Here is a 23665-nt window from a genome sequence, read left to right as displayed (position 1 = left end):
GAAATGTTCCGCGAGGCACATAACTACTAGTTATGTAGGAATATACTATGTAGTATGGTATAAATAGGTGGTATAAAAAACCTGATTGCCTTGGCATCAGGGAAGTTGAGTGGGTCGGCGTGTTTGCTTTACCCAGGAGGGTCTAGGAGACTTGAACTACTTAAACGTTAGCACATCAACCCTTCACCCAGTTCGCGAGTCTAGCTCTTTCTCGTACAAATCATACCTACCAACCGCATAACCTGTTGTTGGAGTATGCTCTTGGAAGAATGCCCACCCACTACTATAGCCTAACCTTGTCAGTACTTGCAGACCTTGGTTAGCTGTTTGTCTTGCAACAAACGTCCACTACTGAGGTAGGCGCATAACTACCAGGTAACCATATAGACTGCATTGTCCGCCTACCTAGTATCTAAGCTCCATGGCTTGAAAATCTCAAATCAAAGCCCAGAGTTCACAACGACGAAGAGATAACGGTTGAAGCTAGGGAAGGTTAGGAATTCCGCACAAGACGGAAAACAAGAGCGGGAGCGCAAGACGAACGCAAGGGCAAAGCCCCAACAAAAAAAACGATGTCGGTTCGAGTCTATAACGGGTGTCGCCGAGTATGGAGTCTGGGAGATCAGATGACATTTTGTCTCGTTGATATGACAGCACACTTTGGCCAATGCTAGGTATAGGCAGAATACCCAGTAGATAGAAGATGAAGCTGGAATGGATGTGATTTACATCGAGTGCATGAGAAGTGGGGATGTAGCTATATGAGCAAACAGACGGTGTAAAGTGTTTACATACAGACCTAGGTAACTAACAGCTACCGGGTCTATGGGAACGGCGTGATAAGGTTAGTGATAGGATACCAAGAGTAGACGTGTATAGGTAGTAAATGTGGATCGTATGTATAATATGTATGATATGTATGATGCTATGAAAAACAGGTACTACTTAGGGCATTAAAGTGAATGCTCAATAAGTCAGCATATGATAGTGTGTAATGTGGTGTATAATATGTGTATGTTATAAGCGAGTGTTATATGGAATATACATGTGTAGCTTTCCACATCTATACATAAACTGGTACCCTAACTACTAGGTAACTTTTAGCGGAGGTGTACATAGTAATTAGTAAGTGGTGCCATCCACACCTTTCCACTACATTGGGTATGGTTGATCATTGTCTGTCTATCAGATGTCTGTCTCAGCACGGCGGAATCTGTATCAAATTGCCAAGAAAAACCAGCTACTAGTGTAGTGTATTATGTATGGATACTGCATATGTACATGTAGGTAAGGAAGGGGAAAACTGTTGTTGGAGCACGTGGATTTATGTGTAGAATTCCGAACTCCCAAAGTTCCAATAGCATGAAAAATATCCACATCTAAATGTGACTTGTCAGAGACTCGGGATGAGTTTATAAACCATCACGTGCAAATGTATGCCAAAGTACCACGTGATACACAGTAAGTGTACCTATGTACGTAGGTACAATTTATCCATTGAACATGTACAATACATACTGTCATGTACAAGTTACAACATGGATCGATCATGGATGGATATCTATGTTCGTACAATTTTCTTTGAGCAAAACTTCGTAGTAAGTTCGTACTCACCAAAACACTTTCGGAGAATATTTAAATTTCGTCAAGATAATAGGTATTTCGGTAATTTGAATAGTTCCTAAGGCATACCAAGATAACTACCTAATACCTCCTTTATCATACATCCATGGATAGGTATGTATGAGTAAAATTACTCTACGACATAGTATTGACCAGTGCTGAAGAACCAAGCCAAGACCCCCAGCATCCATCTAACGATCATCCTCGGGGTCTGGGTCTACACCCACTAACTTGGGACTGGAGTGCACACGTAGAGTGGCACGGAAGTCTTCTCGCTTCGGACTTTTCGAAAAAGAAAAAAAAATGTTAGCAACGATACAGTGCCATCATCATCTTGTTCTAGTTAAAGGCCAACTTACAGAAGATACTTCATGTCGATATACCGGAGAACACAAGTCATGATAACGACCAGGATCCAAAGAGCAATTGACGATTGCCAGCCGTATTTGTCTTGTAAACCAAATGTCAGCATTGGAAAGTCCTAGGATCATGCGGGGCAGGCAGTGCGTGATAGGGAACATACAGTACGGCGCCTCTACCGCAGGCCAGACGAGTACTTGACTCCACGATGATACTGCGTAGTACGTCGCGACGGCGACTCCGATAATGAGGGTCCTAGCTTCCGGGTCTTGGGGCAATCTTTTGGGGGGTTAGCCATCTTCATTGAAGACACTCAAGAGATCGACTTACAAGTCAGATAGCCAAGCAAAGATCAATGGCGCAGTGCCCAGACTGAGGTAAGAGATAAAGTAACTAGCGTATGCTGTAGCTAATGGCGTCGTGTCAGGATGCGAGGTCCAGATGCTCATCGCAATGCACGGAACAAGACCGATGGCAGCTAGTTACAGCAGGGTTAGTATTCTAGAACCGGTACTCCCGTTCCTCTTCTTTCTTTAGAATCACAATCGCAAATATCTTACCTTGCGCAACGATCAAAGTCCATCGCGTTCTCAAAAGATCAGACAAAATCGCCCAAATCCAAACTAGAATTGGAGTTAGCCTAGGTCTAAGTAGATCAATTCAATGAATGGAGGGCCAGTGCATGAGTGACTCTCTCTCTCGGACTTACCAAAAACAACATTAATAGCACCGCCGCCAATCGGAATAGCGTTAACTTCGGAAGTGGACCAAACAGGAGTGCCGTCAGGATTCTTGAGGCTTTTGAGGAACAGGTTGAAGTAGGCGTATCCCCAAGGCGCCAGAACAGTCGCGATGTACAGAACCGGGACGAAATAAGCTACCCAGTTGGCAAAAGTGCGTCTAGATATTGGTAAGCATCGACTACACGACGCCTAAAGAATCACGAAAGGGGGGACGACATACCTAGCACCAGCCCAGGTCATCTTCTTCGGCTCAGCCCGCCCGTGGCGCTCGAGGCGCTCCATCGCAAGTTTCGCATGGCCCTCCTTGAACCAGAACGCGCGCGGGTTGACGCGATTGGGAAGGTCCGGCAGCAAGAAGAAGCCGAGGGCACCAACTACCACAGTCATGACCCCGTTGATGACGAACAGCCAACGCCACCCGGCTAACCCCTTGGCGTTGTGAAGAGTGTTCACAATGGCGACCTGCAATGCGCCCGAGACCATGGATCCCATTGCCTGGCAAGAGTGGTAGAAGCCCATTCGCTTCGCAAGTTCTGAGGGCGTGTACCAATGCACTGTAGGCGGGTATGTAAGCATCCTGGTATTCATCTCACCTAGACAGGTTGGGGGCAGGTGTCAAAAAAGCAAATGGAAACTCACTGAACAGCGTCATCATCCCTGGCCAAGCCGAACTCTCGCATAGGCCGAGGAAGACGCGGAGGATGTATACTTGATTCGCATTATGGGCGATGGCGATCAGCCCCGTGATCACGCCCCAGCATATCTCCAGCCCGGATAGCCAGTAGCTCGGCCGTACGTAGGTCAGAATGATTTGAGACGGGATCAGCATAATGCAGTACGCGATGCTGAAGTACGTTGTGAAGCTAGTAATCGAAGTTAGCCTGCAGGTTACACGTCGGTACTGGGTCCCTAGTAGTTGGTTGGGTCTTACTAGTTGAGCTCATTTCCGTATAAGCCAAGGTCTTCCTTCATCCCTGAGACGTATGCATTGTTGATGTTTTGCTGGTCAAGATCTAGGATGATGTTAGACGCCGTACCTATCCTAGCATTCTGCCTATTAGATTAAATAAAGACTTGCATTTGATAACTAGAGTGAAGCTCGAGGTTAGCTGTCAAGATATTCAATATTCTACCTCGATATTCGTAAGAGGGGGTTTAAATATACGTAAGCCAGTAACTTACTCTGTGATAAGCAGCCAAAAGACATCAAGAAGATATCCAGTCTCCGGACGAGATCGCGCTCTTCCGGTGATCGCTCATGTCGCTGCGTAAAGGCCAATCGACCGGACAATCCACCAGGACTCATGTTGAACGATACTTACAACACAATGGCCAAGGCAACAATTAGAGGAATACAATCAAGAACATCGATCCATAGGTAGATAATTTGTCCTACATGCCATCTCTAATATTAAATATATTCCTCCCTCTTACAAACTTACCTGGTTAGCCTTATCTACGCCCGACAACCAACCCCGCTTGTGAATAGATTCTGACAAGGGGCCAATTCCTGATCCCCAATCTATAGGTAGTAGTAGATGGATAGCGCTTAGTCCGAGTTTGTAGATAGATAATACCCCAAATCCAGGAACAAAAAAGATAGCAAAGCTCCTATTTTACTCTAGGTACGGATGTATGAATGCGGTCTTGGCAAGATAAACCGGAGGAGGTTTCGGTGTTGCTCAACTACAATACCTACCAAGGTAGGTATAGTTAGCTAGAAACGCCGGAAATACATAAATTGATAACCTCACCAAGATGCGTGTTTGCTTATTTAACGACTCTTCAGAGTAACTATACATCAATTGATATTTCCAAATACCTACCCATCACCCACCGCAATGCTCACCCACAAGCAAACTTACACTCCGCCAACACCGGCTGCGCCAGCAGCGGCACACTCCCATTCCCATTCCCATTCCCCCCCACCATCCCATACCTACAAACCAACCCCATCATCCCCCGCACACCCGCCCTCAATATTCCGCCCCACCTGCGCCGTGAAGCTCCCGCCGAGCAGCTTGTACATGTCCTCCTGCCCGTAGACGCGCATGCGGCACGCGAGCGTGAACGACAGCGCCACCAGGCATCCCTGCTCGCCATCCATCGTACACCTCCAGCAGCGTGACATTCCACCCCGCCCTCGTCGCACTCCCCTCTACCGCCACTTCACAAGCGCCTTTGGCGCACCCCCTGCGGCGTCTCGGGGTCCCGCTTCCAGTGCACCGCGCACGTCGCCACGCTGCTGTCGAAGGCGACGTACCCGCCGCCCGAGGCGTGCGGCGCGGGCCTTGGGCTTGCGATGGTGAGGGCGATGGAGGTGGTGTTGGTTCCGTAGGGGGTGGAGCGCGGGTTGTGTGCGCTGAAGGAGGTGATGCGCCAGGGCTGGAGGGGGTACCAGGGGGGTAATGGGGGGTCTGCGGCTGCGATTGTGGTGGTGGTGGTAGTGGCGCGGGGGAGGAGGAAGAGGTCGCGAGATTTCATTTTTAGAGGGCCTTATTCGTAGGTACCCAGTAGCTTGGGATCTGTAGTTTGATCCAGGTCAAGGGGAGAGAGGGATGAAAAAAAAATCAATTCGACTTTTACTCAGGTTTGTTTTCTCTTCAAAGTCACCTACCTACTTATATATTGGCCTGGTAGCGGTTATTAATATACAGTTTATCTTAGCAAGGCCAAAAGCTGCAAGATCGATCTGAGTGAGGTATGCTGCAGGATGGCGGCGGGGAGCTACTATGTAAGTTACAGGTACGCATCTGGCAGGTAACGTTATAGTAGGAGCATGTTCGAGACTCTTCTTGCTGGCCTACAAGAGCAAAAATCTGCATACTCATATGTTTTGTGGCTGAGACCGGCTAAATATAACGGAGTCGAGATGCGTATGTGCTGCGTAGCAAACACGGTTGATAATAGACCTGAGTGCTTTTCAGGGTCAATGTTAATGTTAGGGTTAGGGTTATGCATCATCAACTTTCAGTTGTTCCCCGTAGGGCTTCAACATCGCCAAAGTTCAGGACCCCACTTGCTATTTACCCATCAATTGAGCATTTCAATGAATAAACTCTTTCATCTCCTTCTCTTCCGATTGAGTCAGTATTTCTATACATAATGTAAGCGGCAAATTCAGCTCGTGAAAGGGACATAAATGACAAGATGTCTCTCCGAATTATATACCCCAACTCTTGGAAGCTGTCTCCCCATCCCCCATTATGTAACCGCTGTTATACTACTCGCGCGGCTCGAATAGCTTGCTTGCCAATCCAGAGCTTACCTACCTAGGTAGGTAAAGAGGTAAACATGTCATCATCGACCCCTGTTTATAGGGCGTGGTAAGTAGGTACTAACTGCTACATAACTGCTAATTATCACGATACCTAATGTATTCGCACCAATCAAAACATCACGCCTACAGGCTTCCCCAAGTTCCTAACCATGGTAGATCCTCCCGCCGGGACCCCCCAAGCTTCTGCCCTTCCGGCTATTCGATCGCAAATAACCCGTACCCCGAGAAATTCATGACCCCAATCCGGCTTGCTATACGCGGGGAGGGGAAGCTAGACCACGGTTCTCGCAAGGATTGGATGCTTGTTGCTCGGCGTGCCACGGTGTGATGTAGTTTCTCTCCGATCGTTCCATTGCACCTACCTACCTGACCTACATAGGATGGTTGGTACATTGGGTTAGGTAGTAGCGGAGTTTATGTTTATGTTTATGTATATGTAGGTATGTAGGTATATAAATATTTAATAAACCACCATGCTCACCCGCCCTCGTTCCTGTCGATCACGCACGTATGCACATTGACATGCAAACATGGCGCGCACGGTGCACAACGCCTACAAGCTCCTGCTATCGGGGCTCGCGATACTAGGCCACCTCCAAGCGACAGAAGCCGGCATCGCCAGGACACTCCCAGATGAATACTCAACCACCGCTGCCGCCGCGACGGGCCGCGAGCGCGTGAGCCTCGGCACGGGCTGGCGCTTCTCCCGCTTCACGTCGAACCCGGACTCGCTTTCGTACAACACGTTGAAGGGGTGGATTCTGCCTTCCAGCAACGACTTCATCGTGAACGGCGACAAGCACGAGCGCCCAGCCGGATCTGCGCCGGGGGCCAACATCACATATGTGCAGGCGTCGTTCGACGACAGCGAGTGGGAGGCCGTGAATGTTCCGCACGACTGGGCGATCAAGGGCCCTTTCCACGCAGATGGGATCCCAAATAGCATGGGCGCCCTGCCTATCAACGGAGTAGGCTGGTACCGTCGCAACGTGACCATAGCGTCGAGCGACGCCGGCAAGTCTATCTACTTGGATATCGACGGCGCCATGTCCAACTCAGCAGTATGGATCAATGGGCAGATTGTGGGTGGGTGGCCATACGGCTACAACTCCTTCCGCCTGGATCTTACTCCTTACGTAAAGACGGGAGAGAATATCTTGGCGATCCGAATTGACAACCCGTTGAACTTCTCACGTTGGTATCCCGGCGCTGGTCTCTACCGGCATATCTGGCTCGTCAAGGTCGACCAGACTCATATTGGCCAATATGGCACGTACATTACGACCCCATCTGTGACTGCCGAGTCGGCGGATGTAGCCTTGACAGTGCAGGTGGAAAACAAGAGAAATTCCAGCCGGGCAGTGGAGGTAAGGACCAACGTGTTCGTCTTCGATAACGAGAGCGGCCAGGCCAGAGCAGAGATCGTGGCCTCCTTTAAACCCGCAACCGCCAACATAGCGGCAGGCAGCAAGCAGTCTTTAAACACCTCAGTAACAGTCACAAACCCACGACTCTGGGGACCGAAGCCAGAACAGGAGCCAAACATGTATGTCGCCGTGACAGAGCTTGTTGCCGACGGCGCCGTTATCGACAGCTACGAGACACGCTTCGGGATCCGCACCATTACCTACGACGGCAACACAGGCATTTCTGTCAATGGAAAGAAGGTCTATATCCAGGGCACCAACAACCACCACGACCACGGCGCCATCGGCGCTGCTTTCAATCTCCGCGCAGCCGAGCGGCAGCTGGATTTACTACAAGAAATGGGCTGCAACGCATTGAGAATGTCTCACAACCCCCCTGCCCCCGAGGTGCTCGACCTGGCGGACCGGCGCGGGTTCCTGGTTCTCGACGAGATCTTCGACGTCTGGAAGCAGCAGAAGATTGAGGATGACTACCACGTGTACTTTGCAGAATGGCACGAGGCGGATCTGCGAAACTTCCTCCGACGAGACCGTAACCGTAAGTACCCCCCCCCCAACCCACCCACAAACACTGAGGTGAACCCCTACTAAACAAACCCCCATCGCGGCGCAGACCCGTCCATCATGGCATTCAGCTACGGCAACGAGATCGTCGAGCAAACAACAGCGGACGGCGGGGCCACCGCCCGCGAGCTCCAGGCCATCGTGCGGGAAGAAGACCCCACCCGGCACACCAGCATCGGCATTAACAACGCCAAAGCCGGCAGCGAGCTCGCCAACGCCGTCGACATCCCGGGGCTGAACTACCAGGGCGAGGGCCGCGGCACCTCCTTCGACTCGGCGTACCCGAGCTACCACGCCGCGTACCCGGAGAAAGTGCTGTGGAGCACCGAGAGCTCGTCGGGCGTCAGCTCGCGCGGGACGTTCATCTTCCCCGTCACGAGCGCCAATAGTTCCGACGCGAAGGAGGGGTCGGGGATCGACTCGGCGAACTTGCTCGTCAGCGCGTACGAGCTGTACGCCGTGTCGTGGGGCTCGTCGCCCGACAAGGTGTTCGGGATGCAGGATAAGTTCCCGTACGTGGCGGGCGAGTTCGTCTGGACGGGCTGGGATTACCTGGGCGAGCCGTCGCCGTTCGACACCAAGGCGCGCAGCTCGTACTTTGGGATCATTGATCTCGCGGGCTTCAAGAAGGATCGCTTCTTTTTGTACCAGGCGCGCTGGCGTTCTGATCTGGTGAGTAGTGCGATCGTTTCCCCTTAACAAATTCTGCGCGACTCTTATTCTCTACTTGTCTTATGGAACTTTGGCTAACCGCTTCATAGTACGTTTTTTTTTTTTTTTACACATATGCATTTCCAACCGTATCTTCCTGATCGCCTACCCCAGTGGTTATACGGGCATTTACCTACCCGCCCCCTAACGGCGCACGGAAATGCGACAAAATACCTATCCAACCCCTACTTCTCTTCTTTGCCAAAGCAATCACTAACATCTACCTAGGCCCATGGCCCACATCCTCCCCCACTGGACATGGCCCTCCCGCGTCGGCGAAGTAACCCCCGTGCACGTCTTCTCCGCCGCCGACGAAGCCGAGCTCTTCGTCAACGGCAAGTCCGCCGGCAAGCTCGCCCGCGAGCCCTCCAACTACCGCTTCCGCTGGGACAACGTGACGTACGCGCCGGGCGAGCTGCACGTCGTCACGTACAGAGACGGCGCGCCGTGGGCCGAGGAGACGGTGAAGACGGCGGGCGCGGCGGCCAAGCTCGGCGTCGCTGCCGACCGCACCGAAATAGCTAGCGATGGCCAGGATTTGTCGTTCGTTACGGTCGCTGTCGTCGACAAGGACGGGACCACGGTCCCGGAGGCGAGCACCGCGATCACGTTCTCGGTTTCGGGGCCGGCGGAGATAGTGGCTACGGACAACGGGAATCCGGCCGACTTCACGGCGTTCCCGAGCTTGACAAGGGATGCGTTCAGTGGTCTTGCCCTGGCGGTTGTCCGCTCGAAGGCTGGGGAGGCCGGGGAGATTACGGTTAGTGCTAAGGCGGAGGGGCTTGAGGGGGGTGATGTTGTGTTGAGGGCTGTGTAAGTGAGATACCTAATCTAGGTAGGCATATAATGTGACAACTCCCTAGCATAGTGTTAATGAATAAGAGAATAATTCAGTCGTCTTGTATCTTAATTATACCAAAATCATCGAATCAGTGAGGCACCTACCTATCTAATGCTGTGGAGTGTAATAAGCTCCCTGTGAAGCCAATGCTAGCTAGCATGGATACCTGCAGCAAAAGAGTCACTATTCTGAATTTTAACCTCCAGTTTCTTACCGTGCGATTAATCGGTAAAATCGGTAACTAGACAACGGGAAAAAAAAAAAAAAGTGGTTGGGAATCTTGGGACAAGTGACGGAATACCCGATGAAGTAATACCTCACACCGTTTTCGGTTTAATGCCCAGATACCAAGACCTGCGACGTCACCATCACCAATTATATGAACTCAATTCAATGCTACCTGTCAACTTGCCAACATATGACTAGGTATCAGTATAACTAATTATATTATTTACTTCTTCAATACACCAAAAAGAAAACCCCCCCAAAAAAAGGCATTGAATACAAATCCCATTAGTAGTAGCACTACCTACCTCAAGGGTTACTTACCTATGTACCTACAGCCTCACCTAGCGTATTGTACAATTTATATTAACAGCCTTTGACACATCAAACCGCCAAAATGAGCGACTGCGGACTCCCCATGCCCGTTTGCATCCAATGCGGCCGGGGCGTCGGCCTCTGCGGCGTCAAGATCATCGGTATGTCACCTACCTACCTACCTACCTACCTCACATCCACCATCCATCCATCTACCTAGGTACTAGGCACATATACCTCTGTAGTATATTTCATCCATCAGTAGCTCACGGAGTACTAACTATACACATCTACACCCATCCAGGCCCAACGATCGGGTTCTGCGTCGCCGTGTGCGCGGCCCTCATCTGCTGGCCCATCGCGCTGCTGTTCTGCTGCTTCACGGAGACGGGGAAGAAGTAAGTGACCCTGCTTGCCTTGCCTACCCTGTCCCGCCTATTTTCCTGCAAGTATAAGCGAAAGAAGAAAAGAAAAAATGAATGAATGAGAAAAGGAAGATGAGAACCTTGAAAGAAGGATCTGCTAATACCTACCTCGTTTGCAATAGATGGTTCTGGAAACCGTGCGATATTAACGCTCAGGTGTCGGATGTGTTTCCTATCTGACATGTTGCAGTACAACTGCAACCAAGAAGAAGAAAGAGGAAAGGAAGAAAGCTTGCTTTATTCCCAAACTACGGATGGCGGAGTGCCAATATATATGGCCATAAGGGCCATATGGCTAAGGATGCCTAAGGCACCTGCAACATGACACTTTAACAAAAAAAAGGAGACGAGTAAAAGGGTTAGCGAAGATGCATGAGCATATAACTACCTACTGGGTGGTAGGTTAATTGGGAACCACCCAAATAATGAGGCGGAAGGGTTTTTGATAAGGATGGGAGGACGACGGGAAGACAGGATGGCTATCGGGATAATGAATAGGTGCTAGGTATTGGTAATGTCAAGGGGTTTGTGACGAAGCAGATATTTTAAACCGAAGATGAAGAATATCTACGTTTTGATTGATTGATTGAAAACAGTTATATACACGTACTTTTTTCTCAGACCCCTATATACTAATCTCTCAATTCCTCACTCTACATCCCTACCTACCCAAGAACCTAGGCATTCTACTCAACCCACACAACAGCACTCAGCCCATCCTCCTGCTGCGGCGTCCCCGGCGTCGCAACCTTCAGATCAGCCAGCAGCTCCCCCAACTTCCCCGTCTCGGGATCGCGCGCAATAATCGCCACATTGCTGCTCGTCTGCCCGCCGACCGCGACCAGGGTCCCCGCCTTATTGATGGAGAAAGTGCGCGGGAACCAGGCGTGCGCGGGTGTGGCCTCGACGAACTTGATGTCGCCGGAGCTGGCGTCGATGCTGTACGTGACGAGGGAGTCATTCTGCGGGCCGAAGGTCTCGTCCGCGCGGTTAGCGGCGTACAGGAAGTTGCCCGATACGTGGACCTCGGCCGCCTTGGACCCGTTGGGGGCTGCGGCGCTGCCCTCCGCGTATGTTGCGAGTGTCTGGGTTTTCTTCAGCGCCAGGCACCCTCCTTCTTCTTCGGGGTACGAGACCGTCCACGCCGACACCGAGTTTCCGAGCTCGTTCACTGTGTACAGTCTCTGGCCGTCCGTGGACTCCGGGTCTGGCGACCACCAGGTGCCGTGGCGCGGTCCGTCGCCTGGGTCGGCAACGCCGGCTTCACACGCTGTCAGACTACCGGTTTCGGCATCAATGCTAAAGATGCGGATTAAATCAGCTCCCAGGTCCGGAATGATGATGTAGCGGCCGGTCGGGTCGAGCTGAGCGGCGTGCGGGTGAGGCGCGTTCTGTCGCGCGTTGGGGCCGGGCTCCGACATGTTGAATTTTGTGGTGTGCAGAATGGCTGAGCCGTTGCTGAGAGGAAGCTTGTACGTCGTTACAGTTGAAGGGTCACTAAGACGACAATCAGTCAACTATTACCCAATATAAAAAGGATACCAACAGTCTCTCACTATTCAACTGTAGCTATGAATGCAGGGTTGTCTCCCGTGCCGCCATACGGCGTACCGTGAACGCTAGCACCCGGAGTGACAGCTCGTCCGCTCTGCTTCAAGCTGCCGTCGGACTCGATCGAGTAGGACGCCAAGACACCACTTCCATTCCAGTCCTCATCGATGCTGTACACGGTCGGCGAGCCTGGGCTCACGTGCAGCCACGCCGGCAAAGTTCCGCATCCTGACGCCGATGACTTGTTGACTAAAGTGGCATTACTACCACCGCCCGTATAAGAAAGCGAGAAGATCTTGCCAGTGTAGTGGGATGCAAGAAGGGTTGCTCCCAGCGCCTGCGGTACCAAGCCTAGCGTTCCGAGGATCAACGCCTTAGAGAATGCCATCGCGAACTCTACCCTACACCGCAAGGAGGCGACAGCACAAAACGAGGGAGAATAAGATTGAACGAAAGTGAGAAATGTGGACTAAAGGTAGAAGGAAGATCCCATGGAAAATGGCGAAGATGCACACCTTTGAGGTGGCTTGGGTTGTATCGCAACTCGTGAGAGTGAATTGCGCCATGTTGCAACAGATACAGCGAGAAAGTGTAGCGAGATGGGCGATACTAGGTTACAGCCTCAATGGCCATCGTAGTTCTGCAAGCCTGGGGGGGAAAGTTGTCGCCAACATATTGCCAACTAGGCGAATCTGGACAATGACTCTGGCTCCGCGAGCGTAAAAGGCAACGTCTCGGAATATCATCCCGATCATGCCACCTTCCGGATGGGAGGAATTACGTCTCGGCAGGGGGCTTTGAGCCTAATTGGCCTGGTTGCCCGATCTGTACAGTCAACCCTACATTAATTAAGTACGTCAATAAGGAGAAGTATGATGGCTGGTAAGGTAGATAGCCTTTTCGTCTAATTCCAAGTGACATCTACCTGACGATACTCCACGATGCCCCAGACTTGGAAAAGCAACCCCCCACATTCCCCGCGACGATCCCGGAGGCGCGGTCCTGCGTCCTGATGGACATACAGCACATGGGAATTGGGCTATCTCCGACCTCAACCAATCACTCTTGAAAGTAGGCTCGCGAAATCTGGCTGGTTGGTTAGGCTCTTGTGTTCTTGGCGGGAGATTATGCACCCCAACTTATACGTCGTGGACTCGTGACCTGGTAGTTTTTCCAGGTATTCTCTGATAACTATCTATGCTGCATATCGAAATGCAGATGACTCGATCGCGAATTCACCCCCAATAGCCTTGAAGGTATCCCCCTAACTAGGGGACCCGGCAAGTGACACCGTCTAAGACGCCCCTCAACTATTCACAGACATGCCAATATGGCATATCATGCTCCGTAGGATCATATAAGTGAGTCGACGTTTTAGGATACCAATATAGTAGATCCCCTCAAACAAGTCTACCCTTCCCCGAGTTCCCGAGCTTGAAACATATTTCTGGCATACGAACTTGTTTGTAACGCGCACTAGGAACAGGTTACCCAAGATGCCGAGCTGTCTCTGGGTAACAGACCCGCGATGCATACATAGTAGCCTCTAGCTCTGAGGCTACCCTTGTTTGCCCAGGTGATGATGTAGAGTGATTTAAATCTAGACGCAGACGATAGCCGCGGCGCTTCCCTAGGCGCGATATACGATGCTATACGCGGTGTTGTTTTCATATAGGCTGTGTATCATTACCTACTACCGACAAGTTATATTGTGAGTTGCCGAAAAGATCGGCTGCTAGCCGCTGACCTAGACGAAGCGCGTCTCTTCTCGGGCCAATATTCCTACGCTTCTGTTCTTTAGTTAGACACGTGGTGTTTTATCGGCCACTCCCCGGTAGTACACATGTTAGGGATCCTGCCAACTCTGGCAATGAAGGCCAAGGATGTTGGATATTAAGCATCGGACCATTTTACCCTACATCGTCCTCAACTGAGGATACGCTATATGTTAAGTATGGATGACCCTCCGTGATAAAGTCGAGTAGTCGTTCCACCGGTCATTCGAGCATCTTAGGTCTCCCCAAACGGAATTGACCGAGGAGAGGGTATAATAATCTCAGGATTGGAACCTGAAACTTCATGGGATATCTCCGTGGCATCTAAGTTCTTAACATCGTACGTCTTCAGGGCTGCTAACAAGATGCAATCGACAGCGACTTTATTCCTTGGGCTCCTGGCCACTCTGGTTTCAGGGGCAGCCTTCAACAAGCATGCCGCGCTAGAAGATTGCCTTCTAGGGAGTTCCACCGTTGTGGACGAAGTCGGTTCCGAAGATTATAACCGTGATGTTACGCCTTTCAATAATCGGCTGCGTTTCTTGCCCGCCGCTATCGCTGTGCCAACCACGGTAGAGCAGATTCAGAGCTCCGTGGCATGCGGTGCAAAGCTAGGGTATAAGGTAACTGCGAAATGTGGAGGGCACAGCTATGCATCTTTAGGTCTTGGTGGAGAGGACGGTCACCTTATCATCGAACTAGACCGCATGAACTCTGTTAAACTAGATAAGGAGACAAACATCGCGGTTGTAGACTCGGGTACGAGGCTAGGCCATCTAGCAGCAGAGCTATATGAGCAAGGAACCCGAGCTATATCCCACGGAACTTGCCCTGGGTAAGTCAAACAAAAAATCATGATTAGTATTCAAAGCTAACCAGTCAGTGTTGGTATTTCCGGCCACGTCCTGCACGGCGGGTACGGTATGAGCTCTCACACGCGTGGGCTAGCGCTAGATTGGGTGATTGGAATGAACGTTCTCCTCGCAAATGGAAGTCTCATTCACACCTCGGCAACAGAGAATAAGGAGGTTTACTGGGGTTTGCTTGGTGCCGGTTCGAACTTCGGCATTGTGACGAGCTACGAACTTAAGACGTTCGAGCCTCCTGCGAATGTTACTTGGTTTGTTGCCAACTTGCCGTTGAAGCAGAACACGTCTGTTGCTGCCTTGGAAGCCTTAGAAGATTATGTTTTGAACACTATGCCGGCAGAATTAAACATGCGTCTCTTTGCCACGCGCCAGTTTACCCAACTGGAGGGTGTCTACCAGGGTAACAAGACAGAGCTTGAAGCGGCGCTCGAACCGCTTTTGGATAAGATGGGAGGGAAATTGGCGACGGCCCAGACGACTACCTGGCTCAAGGGTCTTGAGCATTTCGCTACGATGAAACTTAACCAGACGTACCCCTATAATCAAGTGGTAAGTAACGGCGCATTTGGTGCGATGATTTTCAACTAACCTCGTTGCAGCAGGAGAACTTCTACGGCAAGAGCCTAGAATTAAAAGGCTTGCATGGGACCGCTGCGAAGAAGTTTACGGATTATTGGTTTAATGTCGCCAAGAATGAAACCGCTCGTTGGTATATCCAGTTGGATCTTCAAGGAGGCAAGAACTCGGCGGTGTGGAAAGCTGACCCAGAGTTGACGTCTTATGCGCATCGCGATAAGCTCTATATTCTCCAGTTCTACATGACGACGGATGATACCCCTGAGACAGGCTTTGATTTTGTGAATGGCTGGGCATCGGCAACGACGGAAGATCTGACGGCATCTGACTGGGGAATGTACTTCAACTACCCAGATACAAACCTCAACCGGACCAAGGCCCAGGAGATGTACTGGGGTGAGAACCTTGCCAGGTTGCAGCATCTCAAGGCAGAGCTGGACCCTGATGAGCTATTTTATTACCCGGTGTCGCTTAGTCCGGCGAGGCAGCCCGAGCTCATGTAGTGCGGGATTGCTCATTTCATGGATGTTGTTGTTCGCGTATATATAGATGATAATACCACTTGGGGCTATGGTCCCAACTAAGACGAAACACCTTTGGAGACCTTTTCGAATTTACTAATAAAGACGAATTTTACCATTGAGCAGTTCCTTTGCTCTCCCCTCCTGTAGGATGATGAAAGCACAAGACTCGGGGCGGAGGTTATAGGGGCTGTGCCGTGAGCTGTTGAGTATGCTCAAAATAGCGCGAGAGGGCTTGACGTAAGAAAAATTATAAATTCAAGGTTAGATGTGGGTAGATAGATAAGGTACCTAGCAAGTAGGTATGTTGGTGTATCCCTCCAAGAGAAAAAAAAACACAAAAGCCATTATATCAAGCGGTCCACACTGGTGACCTGTGATCATGGATGCTGAGTGGTTTGGTGGCAACGCTCCTCCGTCCATACACTTATCAAGACACAAAATCTAATCCTTCAACGTGATCAGCCGTCTCGGTGAATGCTGAAGGACGCCACGTGTCACTGCTTTCGCCAGAGCCAATGCGGATGATTGTTACCGTAGGTCTTGAACTAGACGATTCGGAGGATATCGCATTTTCTTGGTCCACCCAGGCAAGTGTGGCCAATCTATGAAGCACATGAAATCGCTCGGTACGAACTTTTTCAGCTGCCAGTGGTTTTCCGGCGTGTAGGAAGAACGTTTCGAGCTGAAATAAAGCTTCAAGCACACAGTCTCGTGAGCCTGTTTGCCTCGCAGCCAGTACGGAGTTTTTATATGATTGTTCAGCTGCCGAAAAATCCCCCTTAATACATTGAACGTAGCCAAGCCAAACGTAACGGAAAGATTCTTCCCTAGCTGTGATCAAGCTCGACTCGAAACGAGATAGTACCTCTTCGGCCTCATCCAAAAGTTGCTGTCCCAATTTCACCTTGCAAGTTGCTAATGTATGTTCCAATTTAAGCAAACCGAGCAGGGGCCCATCGGTGACGCGACTATCGACTTTTTCCAATTGATGTTGTAGGCTCTGTAGTTGTTCCTCTGGGTCCTTCTCCCTTACTATGGCATCAAAATACTGTAGATAAGCTTCCATAGTTAAAGGGTGAGTTGGCCCCAATCGCTTATCGTACTCGGAGGTACATAAAACCAAGATACGCTCTATTGCATCTTGTTGTTCGGGATGGGGGATAGCCACAAGGCTTTCCCAGAACTTTGCAAGGGGATGATGGGGGCCGAATATTGCCCTCGCAATATCTCGACAAAATTGTAAGAGCAAAATCTGTATTTCTCTTCTTCCAATCCGGGCCAGGTGGAGAGCAGCTGAAAGTAGTTTTGGTATGAGGAGGGGCGGAGGATTCCTAAATACTCTAATTAGCATCGCAAAGGGGGGATCAAGCGCGCGCCGAACCGCGACAGGCTCCACCTGGCGAGAGATGGAAAGCCCTGCGGTTATACATCTGTCGATCACCGAACTCAGAAGTGCTGAAGGTCCATATTGACCACGGGTGTTCCAACAACTGCTATCCGACCAAGACCAAAGGCCAGTGTTAAAACAGAGGTCTAGGTGGATCCGAATTGCTCGAAATAAATCCTCGGATACAGGAAGAAGTCTATTGCAAAGGACCAGTGGCGCCGGGCATACAGGTAATGGCGAAAACCGTCCGGAAATTAAAGTAACTGGCGATGTAGGAGGGGTCCGACAGGTTACATCTCGGATTGCTTCTGGGCTGGGTGTTGCCCCAGCTTCCAGCCTTGCAAAAACAGAGGGGTTCCGAGACAGGTATACTTGTAGATTGCTATAGTCTACTTCTCGATTCCGAATAAAAAACACAGAGGCTTTCTGAGCCGCGTCGCGATGTTTTTTCAGGTAAAGAATCTGAAGGACTTCGTCGAGGCGGAGGTTTTTGAATGCGTTCCACGAAGAGAGTTTCTTCTTGTACATCGAAATGCTGCGGCAATAGTCAGCTTATGACCTCACAATCGTGGCTGGTGATGTGAACTCATACGTAGCAAAGAAGTCATATTGTTCCTCCATGTACGACTTGACTTCTTCGACCGTCTTGTCCTCATTGAGATACAGCCTTAGGATAACTGCTCGCCGTCTAGACCAATCTTGGGGGGTGACGTAACGTTTCGCTGGTACAAGCATATTTCATGGCGATGGTTCGAATATGCACTAGTCCCTAACGACGGTGTCGAAGTCGAGAGGCCTCCTATAGAAGGCCATATATAGTTTTTCAACCCATCGTATATGGCTTACATACCTAGGTATATACAGAGTTATTATGATGCTTCTAGACAGCTAGAAAGCTAGCCCCATTAATGAGGTGCTGTATGTGACTGTCTATAAGGCGGAACAAGATCAGATCAGGTTTAATACTGATTGGCCAGGGGGAAAAGGGGCTAGGCCAATGAGGGTAACTGTTCCCTGCAGTAGCTTTTTTGGAGGGAAGATGCGGGCTGAAAGATCGTGTGCGGAAATTCCAAGTGAGCTGAAAATGCAGCCCAAGACGCAGGGCACTAATATCTCCATTGGGTACCTGGAAGCATGTGAGTTACCACGTCTCTCTTTTGGGAATAGTGACGCACTTGACCCTCTGACACACCGATTAAAGGCTAGTGAAGCTGACATAGGGGATGAAGTATAAGATCGTAAATCGTCACATGCCTCAGAGAGATCTACACTTTTATGCTGACCAGTGGAGGCTTCCCGCTAGTTCAATAATAGGATATTTCCTTCAGCAGTGTTGAACTAAACGTGGATCCTTGGCTTAGTTAGTGTCTTTTTTGCTTCTTTTTAAAAAAGGAAAAACAATAGAGACTAGTTGCATTTAACATAGTGTTGAAGGTTTCAATGTTGAGATCGCGTGGTAACGTATCGAGGTTAGGTAGGGTTGTATGTGTCTAGGGTGTCTAGGGTAGTATGTCGGCATGTAGGCACGAGGATGCGAAGCCAGTGCTACCTACTTGTACCTACATATGTACCTACATATGTACCTACATGATACTCTGCATCCTACATCATTGATGTGATGTGATGTAGGTACATGTAGTAGCTGCTTCAGAGTTCAAGAGGTTAAGTGGAGAACGAGGGGGGAGAACATTTAAGACGCTACTGATTGGCTGGTTTTTAATTGATACTAGTAACTAGTAGTCGCGTTCTAGTTTAATTTTGCAAGACGCGCTTTCTTTCACAAAGGCGCGTCTTCTTTTAATTGAATTAGTGACGAAATCAACGAAATCAACGAAATCAACGAAATTAACGAAATCAATAAAAATATCACAAACACAACAAATCTTCGCGATTGGCAAGGAATACTAACATTTCGACCCATACATATTCCGGTAAACCTTCACAATGCTCAGGCAAGATTTCAATCGAGTCAACCCTAAGAGGCGTAATGTCGACTACCGCAAGAGGCAGTTCGCCGATCCAGCTTACAAGGAAATCGAATACCCTCATCGTCTAAACTTCTACGAGATCCCCCCAACTGCAGACATAACCTTAGAGCAGTTCGAGCAATGGGCCATTGATAGATTGAGGAGTATGTTCCTTAAGATAATTGAATATTTATTGTAGCTGACAACGAACACTCTCGTAGTTCTAGCAGAGCTGGAAGCATGCTCATACCGCATTAAATCCGCTGCCGAAATGGCAACACACATGAAGCCGATCCTTGAGAAATACATGCCTCTCGATTCGAACACATCTTCTTCGACAACTCTCTCCGCACAAAGGCAAAAGGATCATTATAGTCACTTCATACTGCGACTTGCATTTTCCTCCACCGAAGACCTAAGACGGAGGTTTAATCGTTTCGAAACCTTGCTCTTCCGCCTACGCCTCAATGACGATACCGCCCGTGACAGGAATGCCTTTATTCACAGTTTGAATATAGACTGGGAACTCGTATCTGAAGAGGAACGCAATAAGTATTCGTCTGAGTTAACAGCCATGAGCGGGTTCAGAAAAGGGACCGAGGAAGAGTCTTGGTATAAGGTCAACTGGGAGCGCGTGCCAGACCTGATCGAGAGCAGGAGGGTATTCCTGAGAGCTGGCACAGCCTATGTCCCCTCCAAAGAGCTGCCAAGTATGGTCGTTGCCGAATTTACAAAGAGATTAGACCGCGCCTTGGAGGTGAGTTCTATCCTCATATTAACCAAGCAGGAATATCACAGACTAATTCATCCATCATAGCTCACAGCGCGCGCACTACCCCGACTTGATGAGGATGACCGACTAACTCCAATCCTTGATCATTTGTCCAAGAATTTTGCCACTCCCGATGCTTCATACAGTAATACAAATTCTATGGCCATTGGAGCTGAGATTTCAGCCCGAAACATTGATAACCTGTCCTCGCATTTCCCACTATGTATGCAGCATCTGCACCGATCGCTGCGCCGAGATGCGCACCTGAAACACTACGGTCGCCTGCAATACACATTCTTCTTGAAGGGTATCGGCCTGAATCTAGAAGAATGTCTGATTTTCTGGCGTAGTTCTTTCCACAAGATTACAGATGATACCTTCAACAAGGAGTATAGATACAATGTGCGTCACGCATATGGTGAAGTTGGTGGAGACTCTAACCGTCGCGGAGGCGGTTATTCACCATTTTCATGCCAGAAGATCTTAACAGAACATCCCCCTGGCCCGGGCGAAGCTCATGGATGTCCCTACCGGCATTTCAACCTCGAGAATCTAACTGCTCTATTACAAGGAGTGGGCATTTCAGATCGTTCAGTCCTACAGGGCGTCAGGGAAGACAAGGACCAGCAAAAATTCCACATGGCTTGTAACAGGTAGGCTACTCCCCACGACCAACTTACCATCCAATCCAATGTGTAAGGTCAGACTAACATACTATTGTAGGGTTTTCGAATTCGTTCACAAGAACGAAATTAAGAAGGCCAAGGATGAAAACTTGCTTCCGTCATCCCAGCTTGAGACTATCGTCCACCCTAACGAATACTTCAACAGAAGTTACAAGCTGAAACATCTGGATAAACAAACAGGCAACGAGGACGTGAAAATGGAAGGTTTCTAATGATATGTGGATCTTAATCAACCAGGCATGAATGGGAAACTGGATAGGATGGCTCTGTTGTTGGTTGACTGGCGTTGCGGCGTTTTCCGATAAGCAGGACAATACAATATGAATTTTTTTTTCTCTCCCCGAGCTCGTTACACTATTCAGGATCACCTATGTATGTAGGTAAACAATATGGCATATGCTACCTGCAAGAAAGTGGTGACGGCAGTTTGACGAATTTAAAAACGCCAGCACGTCACACGACAGTCAATAAGCGCCTACCCGGCCTATCGGTTTCTACACAATAAACAACATGGCTTGCGATGGCAGAAATATCAAGTCAAACATACCTACAGCCATCGTGCCACAGCGTTGGGCGAGACATGCCACTTAGCAATAACGTGGCGTCGACAGCGCTGAGTTGGCTTGGCTTGGCTACCTAGGATCTAGGATCTAGGATTGGCATTGGGTATCCATCTCCTTGGTTTAGACTTATGCCTACCTGGGTATTCGGGTGATGGATGAGGCTCTGCATAAGGTTGTCTGCAATACTAGGCATGTACTGTAGGTAGCGTACTAGGTAGATAGCGACCCTACCTACATACATGCCTACCTAACACCCCTAGGAATACGAACACGATGCGCTGCGGTGCGAATACCAGCATGCTTAATATCCGGGCCCATCCCGAGAGGCCCAGCTGACCTAATCCTATATCGGCGGGTTGTTTCGCGCTGGAATCCTTCCTGTTAATCCTGCAACAAGAGGGCAACGGCGCAAGTGCAATTCGAGAGGCTGCCCCAACATACATATGTATGTATGTATGTATCCCAACCTTAGGTATGTACCTGGAATAGCGGTCAGATAAACGGAACGCCTGATAGTTGGTAGAACGCCTCCCGTGTTTCATACCCTCGTACCCGGAACAGCCTGCATAACTATAGCAATACATGTGTATATGTGTTCATGGCGGACGCGGGAACGAAAAGCCGGGTTGGCCTCGTCGCCGACCTGATGGACCCGATGGCGCGGGCCTCGTCCCACCAAGACCACACCCAACGTTCCCACTCCTTGAAGAATGAATATCCCGGATTTGAGCCTCCGGGAGAGCGGCGGCGGCGGGATGGCTCACCGGTTCCAAATTCCACGAATCCGGGAGCAGCAGAGCTGCCCGTGTCTTCGCGATGCCGGATGTCGCACATTAGGTGTATGCTAGTGAGGTGAGGGAGCAGGCACCTAGATCAGATACTAGAGGTGCCTGCCTAGTTCCTAGGTAGACAGACATACATACGATCGCCTGGCTTAGCTCACTTGAACATGTCGCGCCATCGAAGATATCTGGGTATGCTACATATGTAGGTAACGGGACCCGCCTCCACGAACGCATGGAGATGGATATTCTCCGGCGGGTAGGCAACTACCTATACACTATCAACTCTAGCCTCCAGGCTATGTAGTAGTAGTCGTTGGCTATGCATTATGCCTAGCTGTACGCGTATAAGCGTCGTGGATATTCAAATTTCATTGACCTACATATTTAGGTACTTGTCTATAGTGTTTATAGAGCGTTCCTCTGTCGACGACTCGTTACGCGTTCACACGCGGCCTGCGTTTGACGTTGTGGGAATCCGGGATACCCGGGTCTGCCATAACTCCAACTCCGGCCGCGCGGCCATCAATTGCAAGTAGTTATATAGAGAAATAAATAAAAAAAGAAAACGCGGAACAAACCCCGGGTTTAGAGGATGCGATTATGACTACCTACTCTCCGGGGCTATGTAAGTATTATGTTGGTAGATAACGTTGTAGGTACCTAGGCAGCAAAATAAAAAGGGCCCGGCTGGACTCTCCCAAGAAAAGCCTGCGCAAATCCGAATTGTTTCCATGGACGTCTCCTCGATAGTGCCAAGCTGGATGACTCGGAACCGAAGTTCGGTTTTTTGGTTTACGTGTATAACTTACATACTTTCGTCAGCCGAGCGCTCGGTGTTCAGATTTGTGAATCAAATCAGCAACGGTGTAACTACGTGTAGAGTAATAAATTCCTCAGTTGAAACCCGCGTCTCCGGCGTCGCAGATAGCGAGGAGCGGGCCAGTCAGTTTCCTTTGTGTAAGGTCGGTATGGGAAAACATTTCCCGTCGGTGAGATCAACTAGGTAGGTAGGTAGGTAGGTAGGTAGGTAACCTGGAGCCAACAGGGGGATAATTTAAAAAAAAAACATTGAAAAATAATGAAAAATAACTGGGTTTTGCTTTGTTGCTGACTACGAGGTTAACCTAGGTGGGCATGTACTGTAGATGTGTGGTTTTTGTTTATCCTCGGACAAGAAAAACAATAAAAGATACAATAGAGCGGTAGAGATCAAGATGATATGATGATAGAATAGAAAACCAACAGTTGGTTGAAACACACCAAAATAAGTCGTTTGCGTTATTTGCCCCCCCTTCCCCTCTCCCGAATCGGAGATATAGAGATCGTCAGGGACTTCTCAGGGACTCTCAGGGACTAAGGGACAGAAGAAGCTTTCAACGGTTTGTGCCATGTAGATTAGGTTTTGCCCTGCACCCAACGCAAAATATTATTAAAAAAATTTAAAATAAATACCCAAGTACTCCAGATGTGACATGTCAAGTAGATTGCAATTGTACAAAGAGGGAAAAAAAAAAGGGCCCCTAAAGAAAAAGGTTGGTTTTAAGGCGACCCTCCCGTAATGTTGTAGTAGTGTACCACACGGGCGGGTGGCTGGCTGATTAGAGATTGGATGGTAGGTGGGAAATCCGATGTCGAAACAATGGGAAATTGTGGATGGCCATGGATGGAATTTCTCTCAATCGCGATGGGGAACCTT

General features: G+C 49.5%; 8 protein-coding genes across 8 annotated transcripts; 4 read left to right on the top strand and 4 right to left on the bottom strand.

Moving 5' to 3' along the window:
- Window positions 1–1814: 1814 nt before the first annotated feature.
- GGS25DRAFT_522248 (putative allantoate permease) lies at window positions 1815–4032 on the bottom strand (the record flags this gene model as incomplete). The annotated part of the gene is made up of 10 exons (XM_049264193.1): window positions 1815–1905; window positions 1983–2073; window positions 2147–2262; window positions 2314–2461; window positions 2544–2606; window positions 2693–2883; window positions 2947–3280; window positions 3366–3589; window positions 3658–3739; window positions 3909–4032. 10 exons carry the CDS (start codon window positions 4030–4032, stop codon window positions 1815–1817), a joined length of 1464 nt encoding a protein of 487 aa, XP_049117212.1.
- A 633-nt stretch (window positions 4033–4665) lies between these two features.
- GGS25DRAFT_522247 (uncharacterized protein) lies at window positions 4666–5210 on the bottom strand (the record flags this gene model as incomplete). The annotated part of the gene is made up of 2 exons (XM_049264192.1): window positions 4666–4818; window positions 4917–5210. 2 exons carry the CDS (start codon window positions 5208–5210, stop codon window positions 4666–4668), a joined length of 447 nt encoding a protein of 148 aa, XP_049117211.1.
- Window positions 5211–6536: 1326 nt separating this feature from the next.
- On the top strand, window positions 6537–9525 carry GGS25DRAFT_514536 (glycoside hydrolase family 2 protein; the record flags this gene model as incomplete). The annotated part of the gene is made up of 3 exons (XM_049263000.1): window positions 6537–7971; window positions 8047–8641; window positions 8937–9525. The coding sequence occupies 3 exons, from the start codon at window positions 6537–6539 to the stop codon at window positions 9523–9525; spliced, it is 2619 nt and encodes an 872-aa protein (XP_049117210.1).
- A 646-nt stretch (window positions 9526–10171) lies between these two features.
- GGS25DRAFT_522244 (uncharacterized protein) lies at window positions 10172–10491 on the top strand (the record flags this gene model as incomplete). Its single annotated transcript, XM_049264191.1, has 2 exons — window positions 10172–10250; window positions 10394–10491. 2 exons carry the CDS (start codon window positions 10172–10174, stop codon window positions 10489–10491), a joined length of 177 nt encoding a protein of 58 aa, XP_049117209.1.
- A 457-nt stretch (window positions 10492–10948) lies between these two features.
- GGS25DRAFT_302529 (putative isomerase YbhE) lies at window positions 10949–12912 on the bottom strand. Its single transcript, XM_049257660.1, has 2 exons — window positions 12071–12912; window positions 10949–12011 (listed from the first exon to the last, which is right to left on the bottom strand). Exons 1-2 carry the CDS (start codon window positions 12451–12453, stop codon window positions 11201–11203), a joined length of 1194 nt encoding a protein of 397 aa, XP_049117208.1. The 5' UTR covers window positions 12454–12912; the 3' UTR covers window positions 10949–11200.
- Window positions 12913–14205: 1293 nt separating this feature from the next.
- GGS25DRAFT_522242 (putative glucooligosaccharide oxidase) lies at window positions 14206–15788 on the top strand (the record flags this gene model as incomplete). The annotated part of the gene is made up of 3 exons (XM_049264190.1): window positions 14206–14675; window positions 14724–15258; window positions 15309–15788. The coding sequence occupies 3 exons, from the start codon at window positions 14206–14208 to the stop codon at window positions 15786–15788; spliced, it is 1485 nt and encodes a 494-aa protein (XP_049117207.1).
- A 224-nt stretch (window positions 15789–16012) lies between these two features.
- GGS25DRAFT_302526 (uncharacterized protein) lies at window positions 16013–18037 on the bottom strand. Its single transcript, XM_049257659.1, has 2 exons — window positions 17789–18037; window positions 16013–17731 (listed from the first exon to the last, which is right to left on the bottom strand). The coding sequence occupies exons 1-2, from the start codon at window positions 17929–17931 to the stop codon at window positions 16237–16239; spliced, it is 1638 nt and encodes a 545-aa protein (XP_049117206.1). The 5' UTR covers window positions 17932–18037; the 3' UTR covers window positions 16013–16236.
- Window positions 18038–19140: 1103 nt separating this feature from the next.
- On the top strand, window positions 19141–20833 carry GGS25DRAFT_514534 (DNA primase, large subunit; the record flags this gene model as incomplete). Its single annotated transcript, XM_049262999.1, has 4 exons — window positions 19141–19327; window positions 19385–19920; window positions 19981–20588; window positions 20659–20833. The coding sequence occupies 4 exons, from the start codon at window positions 19141–19143 to the stop codon at window positions 20831–20833; spliced, it is 1506 nt and encodes a 501-aa protein (XP_049117205.1).
- Window positions 20834–23665: the final 2832 nt, after the last annotated feature.

The sequence above is a fragment of the Hypoxylon fragiforme genome (genome assembly GCF_022984875.1).
Source record: "Hypoxylon fragiforme strain CBS 206.31 chromosome Unknown GGS25scaffold_5, whole genome shotgun sequence".
NCBI classification, from domain to species: domain Eukaryota; kingdom Fungi; phylum Ascomycota; class Sordariomycetes; order Xylariales; family Hypoxylaceae; genus Hypoxylon; species Hypoxylon fragiforme.
The sequence above is the reverse complement of the archived record's forward strand: the minus strand, read 5'-3'. Positions and strand labels throughout refer to the sequence as shown.